The 18,214-nt window shown below is 45.5% G+C and overlaps 1 protein-coding gene across 2 annotated transcripts in view; it reads right to left on the bottom strand.

Moving 5' to 3' along the window:
• SPAG6 (sperm associated antigen 6) overlaps positions 1-4,600 on the bottom strand; it is a 72,965-nt gene extending 68,365 nt beyond the window's left edge. Inside the window, exons 1-2 of one of the 2 annotated variants that reach the window (XM_077896837.1) lie at positions 4,441-4,600; positions 4,240-4,335 (exon numbers count right to left, since the gene is read on the bottom strand). In XM_077896837.1, the coding sequence (XP_077752963.1) occupies positions 4,240-4,335; positions 4,441-4,465 (121 nt within the window). In that variant the 5' untranslated portion in view covers positions 4,466-4,600. The remainder of the gene's footprint in view (positions 1-4,239; positions 4,336-4,440) is intronic. The other variant, XM_077896835.1, reaches the window with a different exon arrangement.
• Positions 4,601-18,214: the final 13,614 nt, after the last annotated feature.

Below are 18,214 nucleotides of genomic sequence, written 5' to 3' on the forward strand. Positions count from 1 at the left end.
CATGAAAAAACATTGAAAGGTAGAGTTAGGAAATACTTAAGTAACTTTTCAAAAACATTAAATTGTCACATTAAAATATAACCACACAAACTTGCCATTTTTAAGCCCTACTCTAATAGGGTCATCCATAGCCTTTTTTTTTTTTTTTTTTTTTAAATCATCCAATTTTTCCTAAGAAAACAAGGATACCCTAACCCTGGCTACATTACTTTCTACTTCTGTACCAAAGCTTAAATAACAAAATAGATAAATGTCCAAGTAGGAACAAGGGTTTGAAACATAGAATACAATTTTGAATGATCTTATTTTTAGGATGTATTATTAGGTGCATACAAGTTCAGAATTTTTATAGTTCCCTCACTTAAGCATATGTAAAACAAACAAAACACAAAATCACTATCCCTATCTTTTAAGATCAGTGCTTAATTATCATGCATTCACAACTCTAAGACTCCTTTTACATTCATGAAATGTATTTATTTATTTATTTTTATTCATGAAATTTAAATAGCATGATTGATTAAGTTTTTTTGAAGTTGCTTTACTCATTATCTTTTCAGTTTCAATATCCTTTGGATTAGTGGTTTTTGTAAGAGAATCATGCTACTTGTACCTACCAGGCTATGTTTTAAACATAAATGCTTACCACAGGCTTTACCTTCTCAGAAAATTGAGGTGCTAAATCATTAATCTGAACATTTTCACCCTACCCCAGACACGTGTAACTTCAGATCATTTTGTGTCAACAAATAATTTTCTTGAATTGTAAACTCATCAAATTGCCTAGATTTGCAAATTAGCTTCATAAAGATGCATATTTAAAGTGTTAAAGTATGTAATCTTCTCTATTGCTACTCTTCTGAAAATGTACATAACTAGTGATTAGCCATATTTATTGTTTTGCTATACATTATATGTTAAATATTACAAAATATTACTTTAAACTTTACTCCCATTTTTCTTACATAAGTAGCTGCTTCAGAAAGTTTATTTTATGTAGCTAAGCAGTTTAAAAATAATTTTCTTGGAGTTTTTATATTAGCTTATTATAAAAGACTTTCTAAGCAACCTAAGTAAGAGAGCCTGATAGTCCAATATGCCACAAAATATATTACTTATATTTTATAACTAAACGATCACCTCCATTTGCTGAAATTCTACAATTGGTAGAAGTAACAATGTATTGTCTCTACTATTTACAATGTGTTACATGTGTTACTAATTATTCAAAGAGGGAAGTATCAAAATTCATTTTTAAATAGCTGCAAGATGTAATGGTTCAAAGGCACAGGGTTGGAGGGTGCATAAAGAGATTCTATAACAAACATTAAACTTTTAAATGTTTTCCTATACGTATTTGATTTAGAAGGAATAAAAATCTCAGTAAAAAAAAAAAAAATTCCTCTAGAGTAAACACATTGTACACCATTCTTTCTAGTAACAATTCTGGTTAGAAATCAAACTTATTTTTTGTCCAAATACTCTAAAGAAGATATCTTGCAACACTTTGTTTGCTTTAGTAATTACTTTGGACATATTTGATAAAGCAAGTATTCTTGTTAACACATCGAAAATATAATGAAAAAGATCACAGATTTAAAATGAAATAAAACTCCATATCGGATAATTTTCACTTTTAGGTTCCTTTCAGAGTGAATGAATTAAAAAATTCTTAACAAGTGAACTACTGATTTATCATGATGCCTATAAGGAAAATGTTTTCTGCCTTATCTTGGATCCATGGTACATATTTATTTAAGCAGTTCATTAGGGGAGAAAAGTGAGAAAGCAAAACCAAACCTTCCCAAGTGTGCAGAGAATACGACAAAGTCAGGAATAAGATGCATTGGTACTTTATGCTATCAAAATGAAGTCACTTGATTGAAAGAAAAACTTGATCATAATATATGTGATGCATAGCTATTGTGGCTCATTAAAAAGTATTTTAAAATCCATGTTGATTATTATTAAAGAACAATCCATTTGAATGGTTTATAGACTATTATGTTCTCATAACAAAATTTACAGATTTTAATTAAAAGAATAAATATGTTGAAATATTCATTAGCTATATCTATTTAAAATTATTAAAGGAGAGCTTAAATTGAATCTAGATGACATGAAATATGTTAAAGTAAGCTCAAGAAAAGAAAAATCTTAGCATTCCATCAACAACATTGATCAAGAGCAGACAACTTCAAAATATTGTTATATTCCTTTTGTATTCCCTTCCTTCATAAGCCAGACCATAAGTGGAAATGGGCGGCTACTTCAGATGTCATATGTAGGTCCCATACTTTGGTGATCACTTAGCCTAATGGTCTGGATGGATTGATTAAATTCCATAACACATTCTACATTGTACACTTACAGGAAAAGATAACCTGCCACTATTATACTAAAATCTGATATTCTGTATCTTGTTACTTAAACTCCTGTGTTACAGTATCAAATTTTTAAAATAATGTCAATCATTTTCCCTTTTAAAAAAAAGTCATAGTTTAACTGTTTACTTATAGTTCAGAAATTAAATATCTGTAAACAGATAGGTGTCCATTCACAAAAGCCATTGAGTAGGACTGAGGGGGAGGGGACTAAAAATTAAGTGCATTAAAAATAATGTAATATGCTCTAATAAACTTGTATTTGCCAGTATATATGAAACACTGTGCCCAACACTGTTCTGGGTACTTTGGGGAATATACATACAAGCACATAAGTACACACACACATGCAGAAGAAAGAAAATTAATCTACATGAAACAACTGCAGAACAAAAGATGATCAACTTTGAAATTTTTGAAAGGAGAACACATTAGTGGTTTTTCAGGGTTAGGGACAAGAAGAATGTAGGTGTGGTTATAAAAGAACAATAAAAGTGATCCTTGCAGTAATGAAAGTGTTGTGTATCTTGACTACAGTGATGATGGATACACACAGGATAAAACTGTACAGAACTAAACATACACATACACAGAAACACACAAATAAATACAAGCAAAACTGATAAAACCTGAATACAGTGGATGGATTTCTATCAGTGTCAACATACTGGTTGTGACATCATGCCACAGCCTTGAGGTACAGGGGATCTCTGTATTATTTCTTACGGGATTATTATTTCTTACAATTCATATAACTCTACAATTATCTCAAAATAAAAAGTCTTAAAACATGATTATCAAATATACTTTCTCTATTCTAAACACAACCCCACCCTCAAATAAAAGCATACAAGGAATAAACACCAAAATCCTTCTCGGTGACAGAAAAAATTGCCATTTAGGTGCAATTGTAAGTCCCCCCCCCCCCCCCGCCAGAGAAGCCAGAACAAACATTATTTCTAAGCATTCTTGCCCTGTCAATATGTCCTTAAAATATCTTTTAACTCCGTGTTAATTTGAATGAGTTTTAAAGATCACAAACTATAAATTGAACATTTATGATACAGTAGTGCTAAAATGCTACCTTACTTTGAGTTTAGACGGCAGTGGAATCATCCCTAATCCACCAGGATCTTCTCCATCTATTTATGTTAATTGATCGGAAGCAGATCACACCCCGTCTCTCTTCCTCTTTCTAGAGTATGCATGGGTTCGGACTGAGGGGGGTGGAACGACAGCACCAGAAGGACTTCCCAAAGCTAGCACTTCACCTACTTTGAAAGTCTTAGAAATTATTCAAGCAAATCTTTGCTCTTTCACTAATGCAAGGCGAGAAGTAATGTGTCAACCGCTCTGGAATTCCTTTGGTGTGAGGAAGTCCAAGGTGATCAAAGGCAGGGTGACAAGCCACGGCACCCGGATAAAATGGGTCTGATTGAGGTAGATTTCCATTTGCGTAAAATGACTTCCAGGCCATTCTTCTGGCCTTGACTTTCAACTTGACACTAGCCCGGTTGCGAAAAGCTGGAAACAGGGACGTCGGGCCCCTCTCACGCCCATCTGGACGCTTCACCCTCTCGGCCTCGCACCCCAAGAAGACCCGCTAAAGAGGACGGCTGCTCTAGGGTCTCAGCGGTGTGCTGGAAGAGCTTAGGGGCACCGTCCTCCCGCCGCCGCCCAGCGCCTCTCCAAAGCTCAGCGGGCAGGGGAGCGGGGCGACGGGGAGCGGAGGGGTGGGGGGAGGGGGAGGCCGGGCTGGAGGCAGGGGGCGGGGAGGCACCGAGGGCTGAGTACCCGGGGCTGCAGGGCGCGGCGGGGGCACCTAGAGACGCGGGCCCGGGGGTCGCGGGCTCACCCGCGTTCTGCAGCGTCTCGATGTTTTGGGGTCTGGTCGCCAGCTCCGCCACCATCTGCACGAACTGGGTCCGGGCCTTCTGGTACTGCTCGAACACTGCCGGGGACAGACGCGGTGGAGCAGGCCGCCCGGGTGGTCCCCGCGCCTCCCGCCGCCCGCCGTCGGGGCGCCCCCGCCCTGCGCCTGCCCCCGGGGCCCTACCTTGCAACACCTGCCTCTGGCTCATGGCGCCCGCGGCTCTCGGCCCGCCACCGGCTCGGCTGCGAGGCGGCCCGTCCGCGTCCGCGCCCGACCTGCGAGAAAGCCCAGGGGACGAGCCGCCGCCTCCGACGGGAGCCGTTTCTGTGTACCCGCGTCGCCCGGGCAACCGACCGGAACCGGAACGCGACCGTCTCGCGGCGACCGCCCGGGCCGGGCGTGACGTCAGGGCAGCGGTCTGGGCGCGGGGCGCGGGGCGCTGGGCGCGGGCGGGCAGCCCCCGGGGGAGCTTCGCCTGCAGGGGTCCCCTGGGCGCGCCCCGCTCGTGCGCCGTCGGGGCCCGGGTCTGGCCCGGGCAGGCGTCCGCCGGGAGCCGGGGCTCTTCGCCGGCCGGACCCACACCCGCCGGCTCTCCCGACTGTGCCGCGGACCGGGTCCCGGCGGGGGGTACCCCGAGAGCGCCGGCCGGCGCGCGGCGAGGCTAAGTCAGCTCCGTCGGCGCAGTCGTCCTTCCCTTGGACGGCCAAGGGACACCCCAGCTAGGACGCCGTGTCACCCTTAGACGCATTGCCAGTGCAACCCCGACGCCCGCTGAATGGTTTCCCCTTGGATCCAGCTCTCATGTGCCTGGCATTTCTGGCTTCAGGATTCCTGGAGGGGCAAGACAGCCGTGTCCATAACTACTGCTTTACAAGTATTTAACAAGCACTTCTAGAGATTCAGTGAGAAAAGTAGACGGGGAACATACGATTGATAAATATCCTGTCTTCCGTGACTTTCTCCTTCCTACCAACCTTGCTGTTTCCTCCCTTCTGTGGTATTTAGACATCTGTCTTTTAAATTGAGGCTTCATTTTGTTGCTAAATGACATTTCCAAAAGAAAGGGAGAGAAAATTTTTTACCTGGAAAGTCTTGATTCACATGATCTTAACTAGACTTCCCTAGGTTGTATAAGTGTAAAAAAATTTTTTTTTACCCAGTTTCTTTTAACAGGGATTAAGTAGCCTATCACTGGTTTTGTAGCTTGCCTGAAAACTGTATAGGGGATGTTTCAAGGACAGGTGTCAACTTTAAGTGTTTCTCCATCAGAAACTACAATTTCACCAGGTGTCAAGTGAGTAGATAGCCACAGCTGCTGCTAAGTAGTGCCAAGACAGGAAACTTCTTGATATCTCCTCTTCAATAGAAGGGAGTATGAAAACTTAGCTTGTTCTCATATTTGAGGGGAGTCCTATATAATAATCTTTAGGCTCTCACTCCGACTTGAGCTCTCCGGTGAAATCCTGATATTTTATAGAGCCCCAGATACTTGGGGAATAGACCACCAATAAGAGAGATGAGTAAGTTTAATCAGTCAGGTCACTGCTACAGGAGCAGGTGCATGCCTTTTGCTCCGCAGTTCAGAAGCCAGGACTACTCACAATCCCTTTACCTAACTCCAAAGTCGTAAGTTTCACGATGATCTCCCCACATTTCTCTCGGGTCTTTTAAAATTAAAGTTTTTGTATGTTCCCATGTGGGGGAAAACAGATTGAGCAAATAATTAAAATGGCAAATAAAACCTTCATTGTAATTTTGTTTTCGGTTCCTTGTTGCATTATGAAAAAAAATCCCCCTTAAAACTAAGAGGTTCCATATTTGGTTTCAGTCCTTAAACAATTCAAACTCCTAAGCTACCACAGCTGCCATTTTTAGTAATTGTTTTACTATGATTTTCTACTTTAAAAGTGTTGAGATAGGAACTCAATACTGAAAAAGATGCCTAAGCCTATAAATATACTACGTATACAAGTCTACTTATGGAATGCTACAAAGTTTAAAAACTTAAGTTCAGATAGTATATAAACTATTTTTAACTAGAGGTTCTGAATATCTGTCATTAACAATATCTGTGGTTAAATTATATTTTCCTGATAAAACATAATATAGGATTCCCACTTTATATCTGAAATTGGACACATTAAAGAATCTAGATCTTTGCTCTTTCTTCTAGCATTTTTTTTTGGGGGGGGAAGGCTTTACCATTAAAGAGAGAAATGCTACAGAATGATTATAATATACATAGAAATGAATTATCAACAATTCAAGTGTAAAATATGGCAGATTTACTGACAAGAAAGCCAATCTACATTTTCTGACCCACTTTTCAACTTAGTAACTTCAAAATAAAATACCATTCTGTTTTACAAAGCTAATTGAATGCCCCAATATCACATACACACCTGTAGCATTTAAGTAGTGAGAAAGAAAACTGTTCAAAGGGATATTTCAGGGTTTAAGTGCTATTTAAGATTACTGTTCTTAAAGTACCAGCTGACTTTAAATACAGATATACAATGTACTTAATCTATTAAACTATACATTTGATTGAGGATAAAACACATTATCTGAACAAATTGAAAAGTGTTTCTATGAAAGATTTGTTTGGAAATCTGGCTCCTTTTGTAAAAAGCTAATCATGTGTAACTTCAAAATCACTTTTGCATTTAATTTTTTTTACTTATGCAAATTAGACTTAAAAAGACAACATTATAAAGTCAGTTTAGATATCCTGTTCTGCTTCTCTAAAATCTGATTTGGGAATTCTGAAAAATCTCATTATCATGGGAATATATTTTACACATGCCTGAAAGAAATTTTGCTGATTTTACCATACATATTTTTTTTTCTTCAGCTCCTCGCTGAATTTTAAAAGTTAAGGTTTATATATGCTGATTAGATATTAACATCCACATTTTAAAAATTGTTGAGGTGAATCAAGTGTATACATATTCTTCTATCAAGCCAAACACATATTAAGTATCAAAGTATGCCAGACATTTTGCTAGTAACAGAATGTGTCTGTCTTCTAGCACATGAGATCTAGTGGGAGAAAGACACCTAAACAAAGTATTAGTTCATTCATCAAGTATATACTGCAGCCTGCCCATGTTTTAAGAGCTATAATGGCTCTAAGCCATACAAGTGCTTTGGAAGCAAAGACCAGGGACTTAGGGTAACCTAGGTGAAGAAATGAAAATATCTAAATCACTTAAATAATGAAAGGCTTCTTGTTTTTGATAAAAATTAGCTGGCTTTTATTTAGATATGAAATCTCCTTCCCTCCTCCCCCAAAGAATTAAAACGTAGTATTAGCATTTAAATAGGCATTCATTTGGCAATTGCATGTAATTATTAAGTTATAGAATACAATAATCACCTTGCCAAAAACAAATCTAAGGTCACTGAAACAACTCCATATTTGCATACTTGAATTAAAAATAAAAACACTACATATCTCATAACCAAATTAGTGGACTCAAAATATTATCTACAATGATGAAAGCAAACATATGACTCCTAAATGTTGCTTTGGCACTCTTTCAGGGAAAAACATCAGGATTTTGCATTTGGGTCTCAGCAGACCATCCATTTGTGTAATCAGGTTTGTCAGCAGTGCAGAGGAGACTCAACACTCCTTTCCAGGAGGGGAAGATTAACATTTCTATGCTTGGGCTGTATTTGTCTTATTTCCTATTCTTTGCTTTTCAAGCCTTTTAAAGACAATTCTTCACATTTTAAACTTTAAAGTGTTTACGTTTCAGTGTTGAGGTCAGTAAAATGTTAAGAGGACAGTGATTGAACTGGCCCAAAGTTCTAAGGCTATACCTGTAAATGAATTTCTTTTCCAGTGATTCAATGGATGCAGAGACTGAGCTCATCTTTTCCACTCTCAAAATAAACCATGATTAGGGGGATTCCATACATGAATAATTTCGCTTCCAAAGGCACCATAGAGCACAAAGTGATTGATACTAAAAATGGATTCTTTTAACGTAGAAGCCTGAAATAGGTACTAGGACATGTATTTTAAAAAAAAGAAAAGAAGAAGAAGAAGAAGGAGAAGAAGAAGAAGAAGAAGAAGAAGAAGAAGAAGAAGAAGAAGAAGAAGAAGAAGAAGAAGAAGAAGAAGAAGAAGAAGGAGAAGAATTATTGCTGCTTGGTGTGTGTGTGTGTGTGTGTGTGTGTGTGATATGGATAATTTTAAGGAAGTGAGTTTTCCTTAAAAATTGTACCCAAACCCCGCATCACCAGATAGAAAACTCTAAGCTCCCTGACATAGACCTCTGTCAGCCACTCCCTCTCAACACTACCCCAGCCCCCAACTCTTTAAAATCTTGGTGTTGTTGGACTCGTCTCAGGGATGGTAGGTACTGTCCCTTTCCCATCTTTTTATTAGTACAGGATACAGGAGGCAAAAATGGCAGGTGTCACATAGGAAACGACCCCCCGGGGCCCACCCCGCCCGCCTCGGGTGCAGGACCTGGGAGGACTCGGCCCGCGCACCGGTCAGGTGCAGGTCCAGCCGCCGCGGCGCCCCGGCTCCGCCCGACGGAAGCCTAGTGCTTGGCCGGCGCCGCACCACTGGACACTGGCGGGTCTCCGCGCCGGGCGGACGCGGGGTTCCCGGCTCGACGGCGCGGGCCGGCAGGCACCTGTGTTCAGTGTCGATGGGGCTGTTGGGGTCCCAGGGGAAGGGAAGAATGCAGTACTCCGGGAGGTCCTCGACTTTTCTCTTAGTCCCCAAATCCTCTAACTCCGATGAGCACCTCCGCGCAGTTCCTAACGAGGGACGGGGCTCCGGGAACCAGCTGGGGCTGGGCTCAGGTGGTGGTTTGGATCAGAAACCGTCGCGGGCCCCGCGGTGAACCGCTGCGCTAGGCAGTACAGGGGGTGCGGGGGAGCCCGGTCGGGGTCGGGGTCGGGGTCGGGGTAGGGGGAGCTGACCGGAGGAAGAGGCGGGGGCTCCCCGCCCGAGGGCGCGAGTGCGGAAGCGCGGCGCAGGCTCGGCCCGGCCCGGCAGCTCCCCCCTCCGCAGGGCCTCCCGGGCGGGCTGCGCGCTCGGCCTTGGGGATGCCCGAGGGTGCGAGCGGGGTGCGTCGGGGGTGAGGGGTGTCCCACTCTCGTGCATCCGCCAGCTCTGCAGGCCTGGCTATCTTGAGGGAGGGAACCGCGGGTCCCGCAGAGCCGGCGTCTGCTGGGGGGCGGGTTGCAGGAAAAGAAGGCCTCTATCCTTTCGTTTTGCTTCCCCGGGCCAGGGCTCCGGCGAGAACCGCACCGCCACGCGGGCTCCCGCGGAGGGGTCCCGGCCGAGCCTCCCCGCGGCGAGGCCGGGCGGTGGGCCCAGGAATGGTGCGGCCAACTCTCAGGGGCCGGCCCGGCCGGGGAGGAGCCCCGAACCCCCGAGCCGAGGTCCCGCGGCGCGGGCGCAGCCGGAAAAACTCGCCGCGGCCGCTCCGGTCGGCCTTGCTTCCCCCTGACTTTCTCCTGCCAGGAGTTCTAAAGAGAGCCCGGTGGTGGTGGTGGGGGCGGCGGGGGGGAGCCTGAGGGTTCAGACTTTTTTTTTTTTTGCCGGGGGTGGGGTGTTGAAACCCCGTACCACCTTCCTTCAGCCAGCTCCCTAGACCCCGTGGCGCAGGCCAGATCCCAGAGGCGGGTTGAAGAACCAAAAGCTTATTTGAAAAAAAAAAAAAAAAAGCCAAATCTCACTGCGCATGTGCGAGTCTCATTTTTTTTAAATTTGACGTCATTTTGTTATATCAAGTTCCAAACCCAAACTTCTTGCTCATTGATTCCTCTGAAGAATAACTGACTGTATGCGCTGACCCCTCGAAAATGCTGAAAAAGTAATGAGAGAAAAATTTCAAGGTTTGTGCTTGAACAAAGATGGCATAGGCTGTTTATCCACTCTGCAGGTCGGTTTCCCCCACAGGGATTATCAGATCCAAGAGTAAGCTCCGCTAAAACGTAGACTAGGTTGTAAGACGCGGTGGCACAGCATCTCATTCTTTACGAGGACATACTTGCACTGCAATTTGCCTTCTCGTTAGCCCGAGCAAGCTATAAAACATCTTATTTTTTGATATGCCAGAGGGAAATCTCTGAATATTGCTACTGAGTTATTTTAATTTACCTCCTACTCCAACATTACCCCCTATTTATTTTTTTAAGTGAAGGATAAAGGTTCTCATATGGGTAATATAAAAGATTAATGACTACACGTATGAAGAAAATAATACCTCTCCCATTAGCAAGACAGGAAATGAATTACAAAGAAATGCTTTTTATTCTAGGAGTTTTTCCCTCCCTCTGCTGAAAGAATACGTAATTGCTTCTCATTTTAATTTTAAGTCAAGAGTAAAGTTCTTGGAAGTTTACAAATAAACTTAGAAGTATACAAATAATGCCAGAATGTTTATGGCCAAATCTCAAATAGAAACACACTTACTAACAAAACTCTTGGCTTACAAGGTCTTACAAGGGATAGTGGCTTACAAGGGATAGTGAAGATAGAGCCTTTTTGTTGCACAATTAGATAGAAAAAAAATAATTTAAAAAATGTGATGCTTATGCATAGTGCTTTCAATGTATGGCAAGAATTTAAGAATGATACCAAGAAACTGGCATCAGTTATCTTTGTGGGAAAAGGATATTCCCAGAACCCATGGCAGACCATGGTAATATAATAGACTTGTAGTGCACTAGAGGCTCTCTTTCAGTCTAGAGAGCCTACATGAATTGTGTGTTAAAGTTCATGACATGCATTTTCTTAAGTCCATTTTAAAGGATGCTTATATATTTTGTTGTAAACTTAGTTTATTATAATGACTTTCCTTAGAGGTGTTCTCCAAAGTGCTAAGAATTTTCATAGGTGAATAATTTGAGTCGAATGAGCATTTGGTAAAAGTAAGTGAGGTCCTTTGCATCTCCTAACCTTTTTCTCCTTAGAAAATGATGGGGTAGTTTTTTCTCCTTAGAAAATGATGGGGTAGTTTGAAGAGAACCCAAGTAAAAATATTTTAAGAAAATTGTCACGAGGCATATTTAGAAAGAAACAGCTGGTAAACACATTTTCCCAAGCTTACTCTGACCAAGTTCTTCAATTACATTAGAAAACAAACTGTAATGAATCATGTTCAAAGCAAAAACACTGTCCTGAATTAATTACTGATAAGATTAATTTTCTGATTCATGAACAACTAAATGCTTTCCAAACATCACTTTATCTTCCCAGTATGATTTACACTTAAGTATTTTGGTAGTGTGTTTATTAAACTTAGGATTGTTATTGTTGTTGTTGTTGTTGTTGTTTTTCCCAAGAGGTTGGAAAGGAGTCAAAAATTGCGTGGTAAGATTCTATAGAAATGTAGCCGATTCCAATAAATAGTCCTCTGTAGGGAAGTACATTATGGAAATGACGTGGTTGTCAGACCTAATTGCTTGGCTTTTGAGTCCTTATAGAAGAAATTCTACAGCCTTAGGGGTATAGACTCAAAAGCAGCATTTCTGGTTTCAGTTTAAATAAAACAATGAAATCCATCATTATTCAAGTCAATAGCGATAATTCACATGAATATGAATGCACTTTGATCTTATCCTTCAATTCAATGAAAGACACAGTCATAATGAAAAAGGGAGATAATCTCTTTAACTTGGTCCAAAGCAAGTTGTTGGAGCTTTTCTTTCTTGAAAGACCGTAGAAGGGAACTTTTCACTAAAGCCTTGCTTTCCTATTTTTAAGGTGGTGGTGGGGTGTTTGGGCAATCTACAGGTCATTATGTTGCCTCCAGGAACCAAGTAATGCTAACTTTCTTCTTTGAAGTAAACTGTCTTATTTAATGAACTTGACATTTTGTGAAGCTTAAAAGTGAACCCCTTTTAAAACATCACACCTAAGATTTTAGGATGCGTATTGATTTGAGTTCACCATCAGATATGATTAAGACATATTAACTATTTTCAGTATGTTCTAAAGCTGATTTAAATTAAAAAAAGATATTTCAAGATGCATTGTCTTGGTAGATTTGCAACATCCAATACAACCTCTTAAGTGTTCCTGTTGAACTGTTAATATCATGCTTGTGCTATCTGAAAGTATCAAAGTCTCTTTAAAGTCTCATCCTGCATTTGCCTATTTAACCAATTTTCAGAGTTTAGTGGGAGAATAGCAAAGTTACTAGTTCTTAAATACACTTTATCATTGTCCTTAGAATTCTGGGAACATCTGTCAGATAATTTTGGTACAATCTACCACATTTGAAATATAATTAGGTAAAAAATATGCATGAATGAGAATATCTGACTAATGGCACTAGCTTGGAAAATGTCTAGCTTTTCAGCGAGTTCATTAAAGGTACCCAAACTTTATAGCAGTTATTAATAATTTTTTAAAATAAGTGTTGTTGAACTTCTGGAATCCTCTAGAAATTCAAATATTTGTTGAATTGTGTTTAAAGGACTGAAGCATACAAAGATTTATAAGACAGGTGGTTGTTCTCTAGGCGCTTTAAACTTTTGAAATCATATTTCAGCTGATTTACATGAAATTTTAATCCTTGAAGAACACTCAGCTAACTTAATGGCTATTTAAAGAAGGGACAGTTATCAAGCGTGAAGAAATCTGGCAATACATATATTTCCCAAATTATCCTACTAGCTAAATAAAAGACTGTGCTGGATACTTTTCTTCAATAAAAACCTGTTTCAAACACTAACAAGCTTCTGTTAAAAAAAAATTAAACCAGTGTCCTAGAGCCACAGATATTAGGAAGGCAAAAAGATTCCTGAGGGTTAAGGTCAATCATTTTCTTTATGGATCAGACCAGTCTACACTGCCAAGAGCTGATGTGGTTCATCAAATGAAATGAAGGGGGGTGGGATGCTCTATCCGCTTACGCATAACAAGTATTTGGATGTGAGGCTGGAGCAAATCAAAATATTCGTGGTAGACAAAGAAGACAGAAGATTGTAGCATTTTCCTGTGGTTCTAACCCAGAGGAAAGCCACTGTTACCAAGAGCAGATACAACCATAAGCTCTTCTTTGTGTCCATGTTACCAGAGAGGGAGTGGGCGTCTATTCTTGACTTCTTTCTTTACCACCATGCTTATTTCTGATGTCAAGAAAAGCTTTCTACGGGATTGCCCATTGACAAAGCATTTCAGCTCAAGTTGGAGAGCAGGGCACCTGGGGCTGGGGACTAAGCAAAGCGCCCTATCTCGGGGGCTCAGGTGCCTGTTCAGCGAGGCGCGCGCTGCAGCGTGCTCTCCTAGCAGCCCCTATTGTCTGCGGTGGGGGCAGGGCCAAGCCAGGGGAGCTGGCTTTTGAGCCGAGCTGAGGGTACTGGAGGATGAGGAGCCGGGGCGGGGGCGAGCGATGTCAACCAGGGCAACCCCCAGAGTTTCAAACGCTCGACCCCGAGGTGTACGAGGATGCAGCGGTACCAGCGGCGGCTGCGGCGGCCCCGGCTGCAAATCGCCGTCGTGTGGTTGCTACTGGCAACCGAGCCTCTGCCTAGCGCGCAGCCCTGCAGCTCCTGGAAGGAAGGTGGCGAGGGGAAGCGGCTGCGGCGCCGCCGCCTCGCTGCGGCCCGCGCCCCGCGGTCCCTTCGGGCTCTGACCGCGGCTGTGAGGCGCGGAGGGCCGAAGGGCTCTTCGGATGGGGGTGTCGCCGCCTCGGAAGCGTCAAATTACTGGCGCCCTCTGTGCATGCAACATGGCAGCTCCGGCTCGAAGACTGGGTGCATTCGGTCGGCCGCGGAGGCGGGGGCCGCGCGCTCTGCAGGGCGCCCACCAGCTCCTTCACCAGGCCGGGAGCCGGGCCTGCTCGCGCCCCCGACCCGGGGCCGGGCGGAGCCCCGGGCTGCCGCGCGCGCGGACTCGCCTCGCGTTCACCCCGCGGCCCTTTGTTCTGGCGCTAGGCAGGCGCCTCACGCTTCGGGGGCTGTTCAAGGAGACCCTCGAAGACCCGGCCACCCCAGGTGGGACGCCAGGCCTCCCAGCGCCCTGCGCCTCTGTCTAGCGTCCCCGGTCCCCGAAGGGCGCCGGGCCGGGCTGGAAGCGCGAGCGCGGGATCCTAACCCGACCTTCGCGAGGGGCCGCCTCTCGTCGGGTGGGTTCCTTCCCTGGGCGGAGCTCCTCACGCCGAGAGGTGTGAGGCGCGCTACCCGGCAGGGCTGCGGGCCGGCGGGAAGACCACGCCCGTCACGGCCGCAGGGCAGTGGCATTCTCCGCCGGGAGACGCGGAGCGCTGCGGGCTCGCCAGCGCCCCGGTCTCCGAAAAACGGGGAGGCAAACGCCGCGCTGAGGTGTGCGCCGGGCCCCGCGTCGCCTCGCTCCGGCCGCCGTCGCCGCCCGCGAGGAGACGTCCCCGCCCTGGGTCCGGGGCGCGCCGAGCGGCCCACCGGGAGTGGCCGAGGGGGCCGGCGCCCCCGCGGGGGAGGGTTGGGGGACACTTGGCATCTCTAAAAACCGCGGTGGAAGAGTGACACTGCCACGTATACAAGCCAGTTGTGACGTTCAGCACAACGTGCTACTGAAATACCAAAATCCGCCACCAAATGGCGGCTCCTGCAGTCTGCCGCGCTGATAAAGAGGACTCGCCCGGCGTCGCCCATTTTAGGCCGCTTTCACTTCTCCGCCGTTGCCCCGACTCCCCTTCCCGAGCCGTTCCTTTCTCTCCCGGTTTTCGGGGCGCCCGCGGGGGGCCCAGGTCAGGGGAGCGCTCGCGCCCCGGGCACCCGGCGGGCGCAGGCTCTGTCGGGAACCGGCGGCGGCGAGCCAGCGTCTTTCGGAGGCGACATCCCAGCGTCGGGCCGCCGCGCTCTCCCCGGCCGGGGGCGCGAGGGCGCGGGGCGGCGGCCTCCAGTCTCCGGCCTCCCAGGGTCGCCTGGCCCCCAGGCCTGGTTAGGCGTCGCCTTGGGGCCCCACGTGTGGGCCTGTGCCCAGACCGCGAGATTGCTCCCGCGAAGCCACCCCCGCCCTGGGCAGCGTCACCGACTAAGCCCCAGGGGACCCGGGCCCGACCGGAGGACCCTCTCCCACCCGCCTTCCCAGTCACCGCCCTCGAAGCGCGGCCTTCGGGAACCTTCAAGATGGCAGCTTGATGTTTTGTTAGTAACGGAGTTTGCGATCTGTCCAATAAAAGCTCCAATTGCAAGGACACCCCTTTCTTGAAGGAGAAAGGGCGTAGCATTTGAAGCGGGAGTTGGAGGGGGTGCAACGCACGGACGAGCGTCGGCGGGCTCGGCGGGCGACGCCGCGGCCTCCCCGGACGTGGGCCGCCTTTCCGCCCGCGCCGAGCTCGAGGCCCGAGGCCGGGTCTCCGCGCCTCCGCCGCGCGGCAGGCTGCGGAGGTCTCGCCCGGTGGGCCAGCCCTCGTCAGGGAGGCGGCCGCCTCGTGAGGCGCGCGCACCCCGCTGTCGCCGCTCCCCACCCCCCCGCCTTGCCACAGGTTCCGACTTTGGAGAAACGTCTTCTTTTTTTCCGCCGCGTCCCCAGCCAGCGGGGCCTGAGAATCTCGCTTTCAAATTTGGCGGGATCCGAATCGGCCGAACCCAGGCCGGCGCGAGGCAAGCGGCGCACGCGCAAAATGGCCTCCCGGCGCCCTGCGGCTCGGCCGGCGCGTAGGGCCTGGCGGAGCCCCCGCGGCGCGCGGTCCCCGGGGTCTGAGCCGCCGCGCCGGCCCCGCGCCGAGGGCCGCTGGCTAGACAACACGGACCGGGAGAATGGCAGCTTCCTCCTCAATGTGTCCTTGTGGGGAAGACTCCCTGACCGGGAAGCCAGCGCGGCGGTGCAAGGGAGGTCATTTCTCCAGGCGGTCGTCCTGTGCCCTTTCCACCGGGCACCAGAGTAGGAGAAGGCTTTGCTTGCTTGCCTTTTTTTTCTTTCATTTTTATTCCTTCCTTCTTTTTTTTTTTTTTTTTTTTAAGCTGTGGCTCTTGCCACCCTAATCACCCTCGCCCCCGCTTTTTCAAAAAAATTTTTTTTTCCTTCCAACTGCGCCGTGCGCTCCCGTCTTCGGCTTGAGTATCGTCTACTCTTGGGGGCATTTATTCCAAACACTGTGGATCCCGGATCCCGGATCCTGGACAGACTCCTCTGTCTCCAGTAACGTCTTTATCTCGGCAGCGTCCCCATGCCTTCCATCTCAGTTTTCGACGCGTTTCCCGGGTGCCCTGGTCCGCAGCCTTCCAGGCTGTTAGCCAACTTAGTGGGGGGGACAGGATGGAGGGCACCAAATCGGCACCGAACCTGAAACCACGTCCTCTGTGCAGTTTGGACTTTGTGATGACTCCAGAATCAGAGCAAGAAGTAGTATTTTTACTGAAATATGGGGGACTCTAAGGGAACGACACCTGCTATTTTTCAAAATTCTCTCTGAGAAGTCTCTGGAGGATAATATTCTTAGGAGTGCAGAAGAATGGGAGTAATTTAACTCGGTGGAAGTTTTATTGAGTGCTTACTATATTTGGAGGGTTAAATGAGATGTCGGGATGAGTTTTCCACATGCGCTTGAACTTCTTCAGGAAACTCACAAGGATCCTAGAAATAGCCTCTTTGCAGTGATGACTGAGTTTTGACGTCGTCGACTTGATGAAGACAGGGCTGGCAGTGAAGTCTTCATGTGAGAACTCTAGAAATTGCACACTAAGAAAAAGAAACTGGTGCAAATAAAGGAAATCCGTTTCAAGAACCAAAAGAAGAAAAAAACGTTAAAAAAAATTAACTGCGGAAACAGGAAACACTCGACTGTGTAAACATTTTCGGAGACTTTCATAATCAAAACTGGGCGATTTTGAGATTTGCAAGGAGATCCACAGGCTCAAGGTATTCGCGGGAGTATTTCCCAAATCCGACTTATTAGGAGGTTCTAATATGTACTACTTTCTCTTTCTTATAAAAGACCTGTCCATCTGAAATCTGTGGTCCCAGTTTAATACAAGGTTTTATTTGGAAGGAGTCAGAATTTTTTAGAGCCATCTTAAAAATAACCACCTGTTGTGCTATTTTATACTTGAAGAAACATCCTCAAGTGAAATGATGCTATCTAACCCAAAAGCCTCATGCTGGAGCTGTCTTCTGTCGTTTCACATCAAGTGTCTTTAAAGTGTTAAATGGGATCATCTTAAATGTAATTGCATCAAGACCTTAGCTTTGGATAGAATGCAAAAAGACTGTATGAGGGAACAACCATAGTATTTCAGGATATGATGTAACCTCCATTTTATAGAAGAACTAGACTAAATCAGAATTCCCAACTATCATTCCAGGGAAAATGAGGGGGAAAAATGTATCTACCAGACCTTTAAAATATAAAGGAAACGGGGGAAAAACCCCACTTCCATCACCTCACGATTCTGAGACTAGGTCCCATGTACAGATTGTTTCTAGAATTAAGATTCTGTCCCCTCAAAAGATGACCATAAGCTACTTTTAAAAAGCCGAACATCTTCATTTCTTGTTGGCCAGTGGGAAGTAGTATTTCACATGGGTTCTTAGATTTCACAATAAAACTTGATCTAGATAGGCCTATACACAAACTCCAAATATTGGGAAAAGAGTAAGAGGAAAGGATGTAGGAAAGTCGCATTGTACCTCCAGAAATCCTAACGTTTGCACGTATGAATATGGAAACAAAGCAATATGGTTGGTAGGTTAAGTCAACCGTAGGGCAGCTTCTTTTCCCCCCCCCCACTCAGTGCAATTAACGGCCGGCAATTTTAAAAGCAAAAAGTACTTGGAAAGTGGTATGCATGTGTAAAGCAAGATAGATCGCTATTTACACAACAGTAACCAGCCTCATTCTCCTTTTGCATTTAAACTGAATCTGTGAAATCAATTTAGGCATTTTCTGTGGAATATTTTTTAAGTACTAACTTTGAGATATATAACCCTAGAATACTTTTCAGAAGCAAAAGCCAAATTTAAAGCCGACTTTTCAGGTACCCTGCCTTTACT

Source organism: Canis aureus, chromosome 5 (assembly GCF_053574225.1).
Source record: "Canis aureus isolate CA01 chromosome 5, VMU_Caureus_v.1.0, whole genome shotgun sequence".
Taxonomy (NCBI): domain Eukaryota; kingdom Metazoa; phylum Chordata; class Mammalia; order Carnivora; family Canidae; genus Canis; species Canis aureus.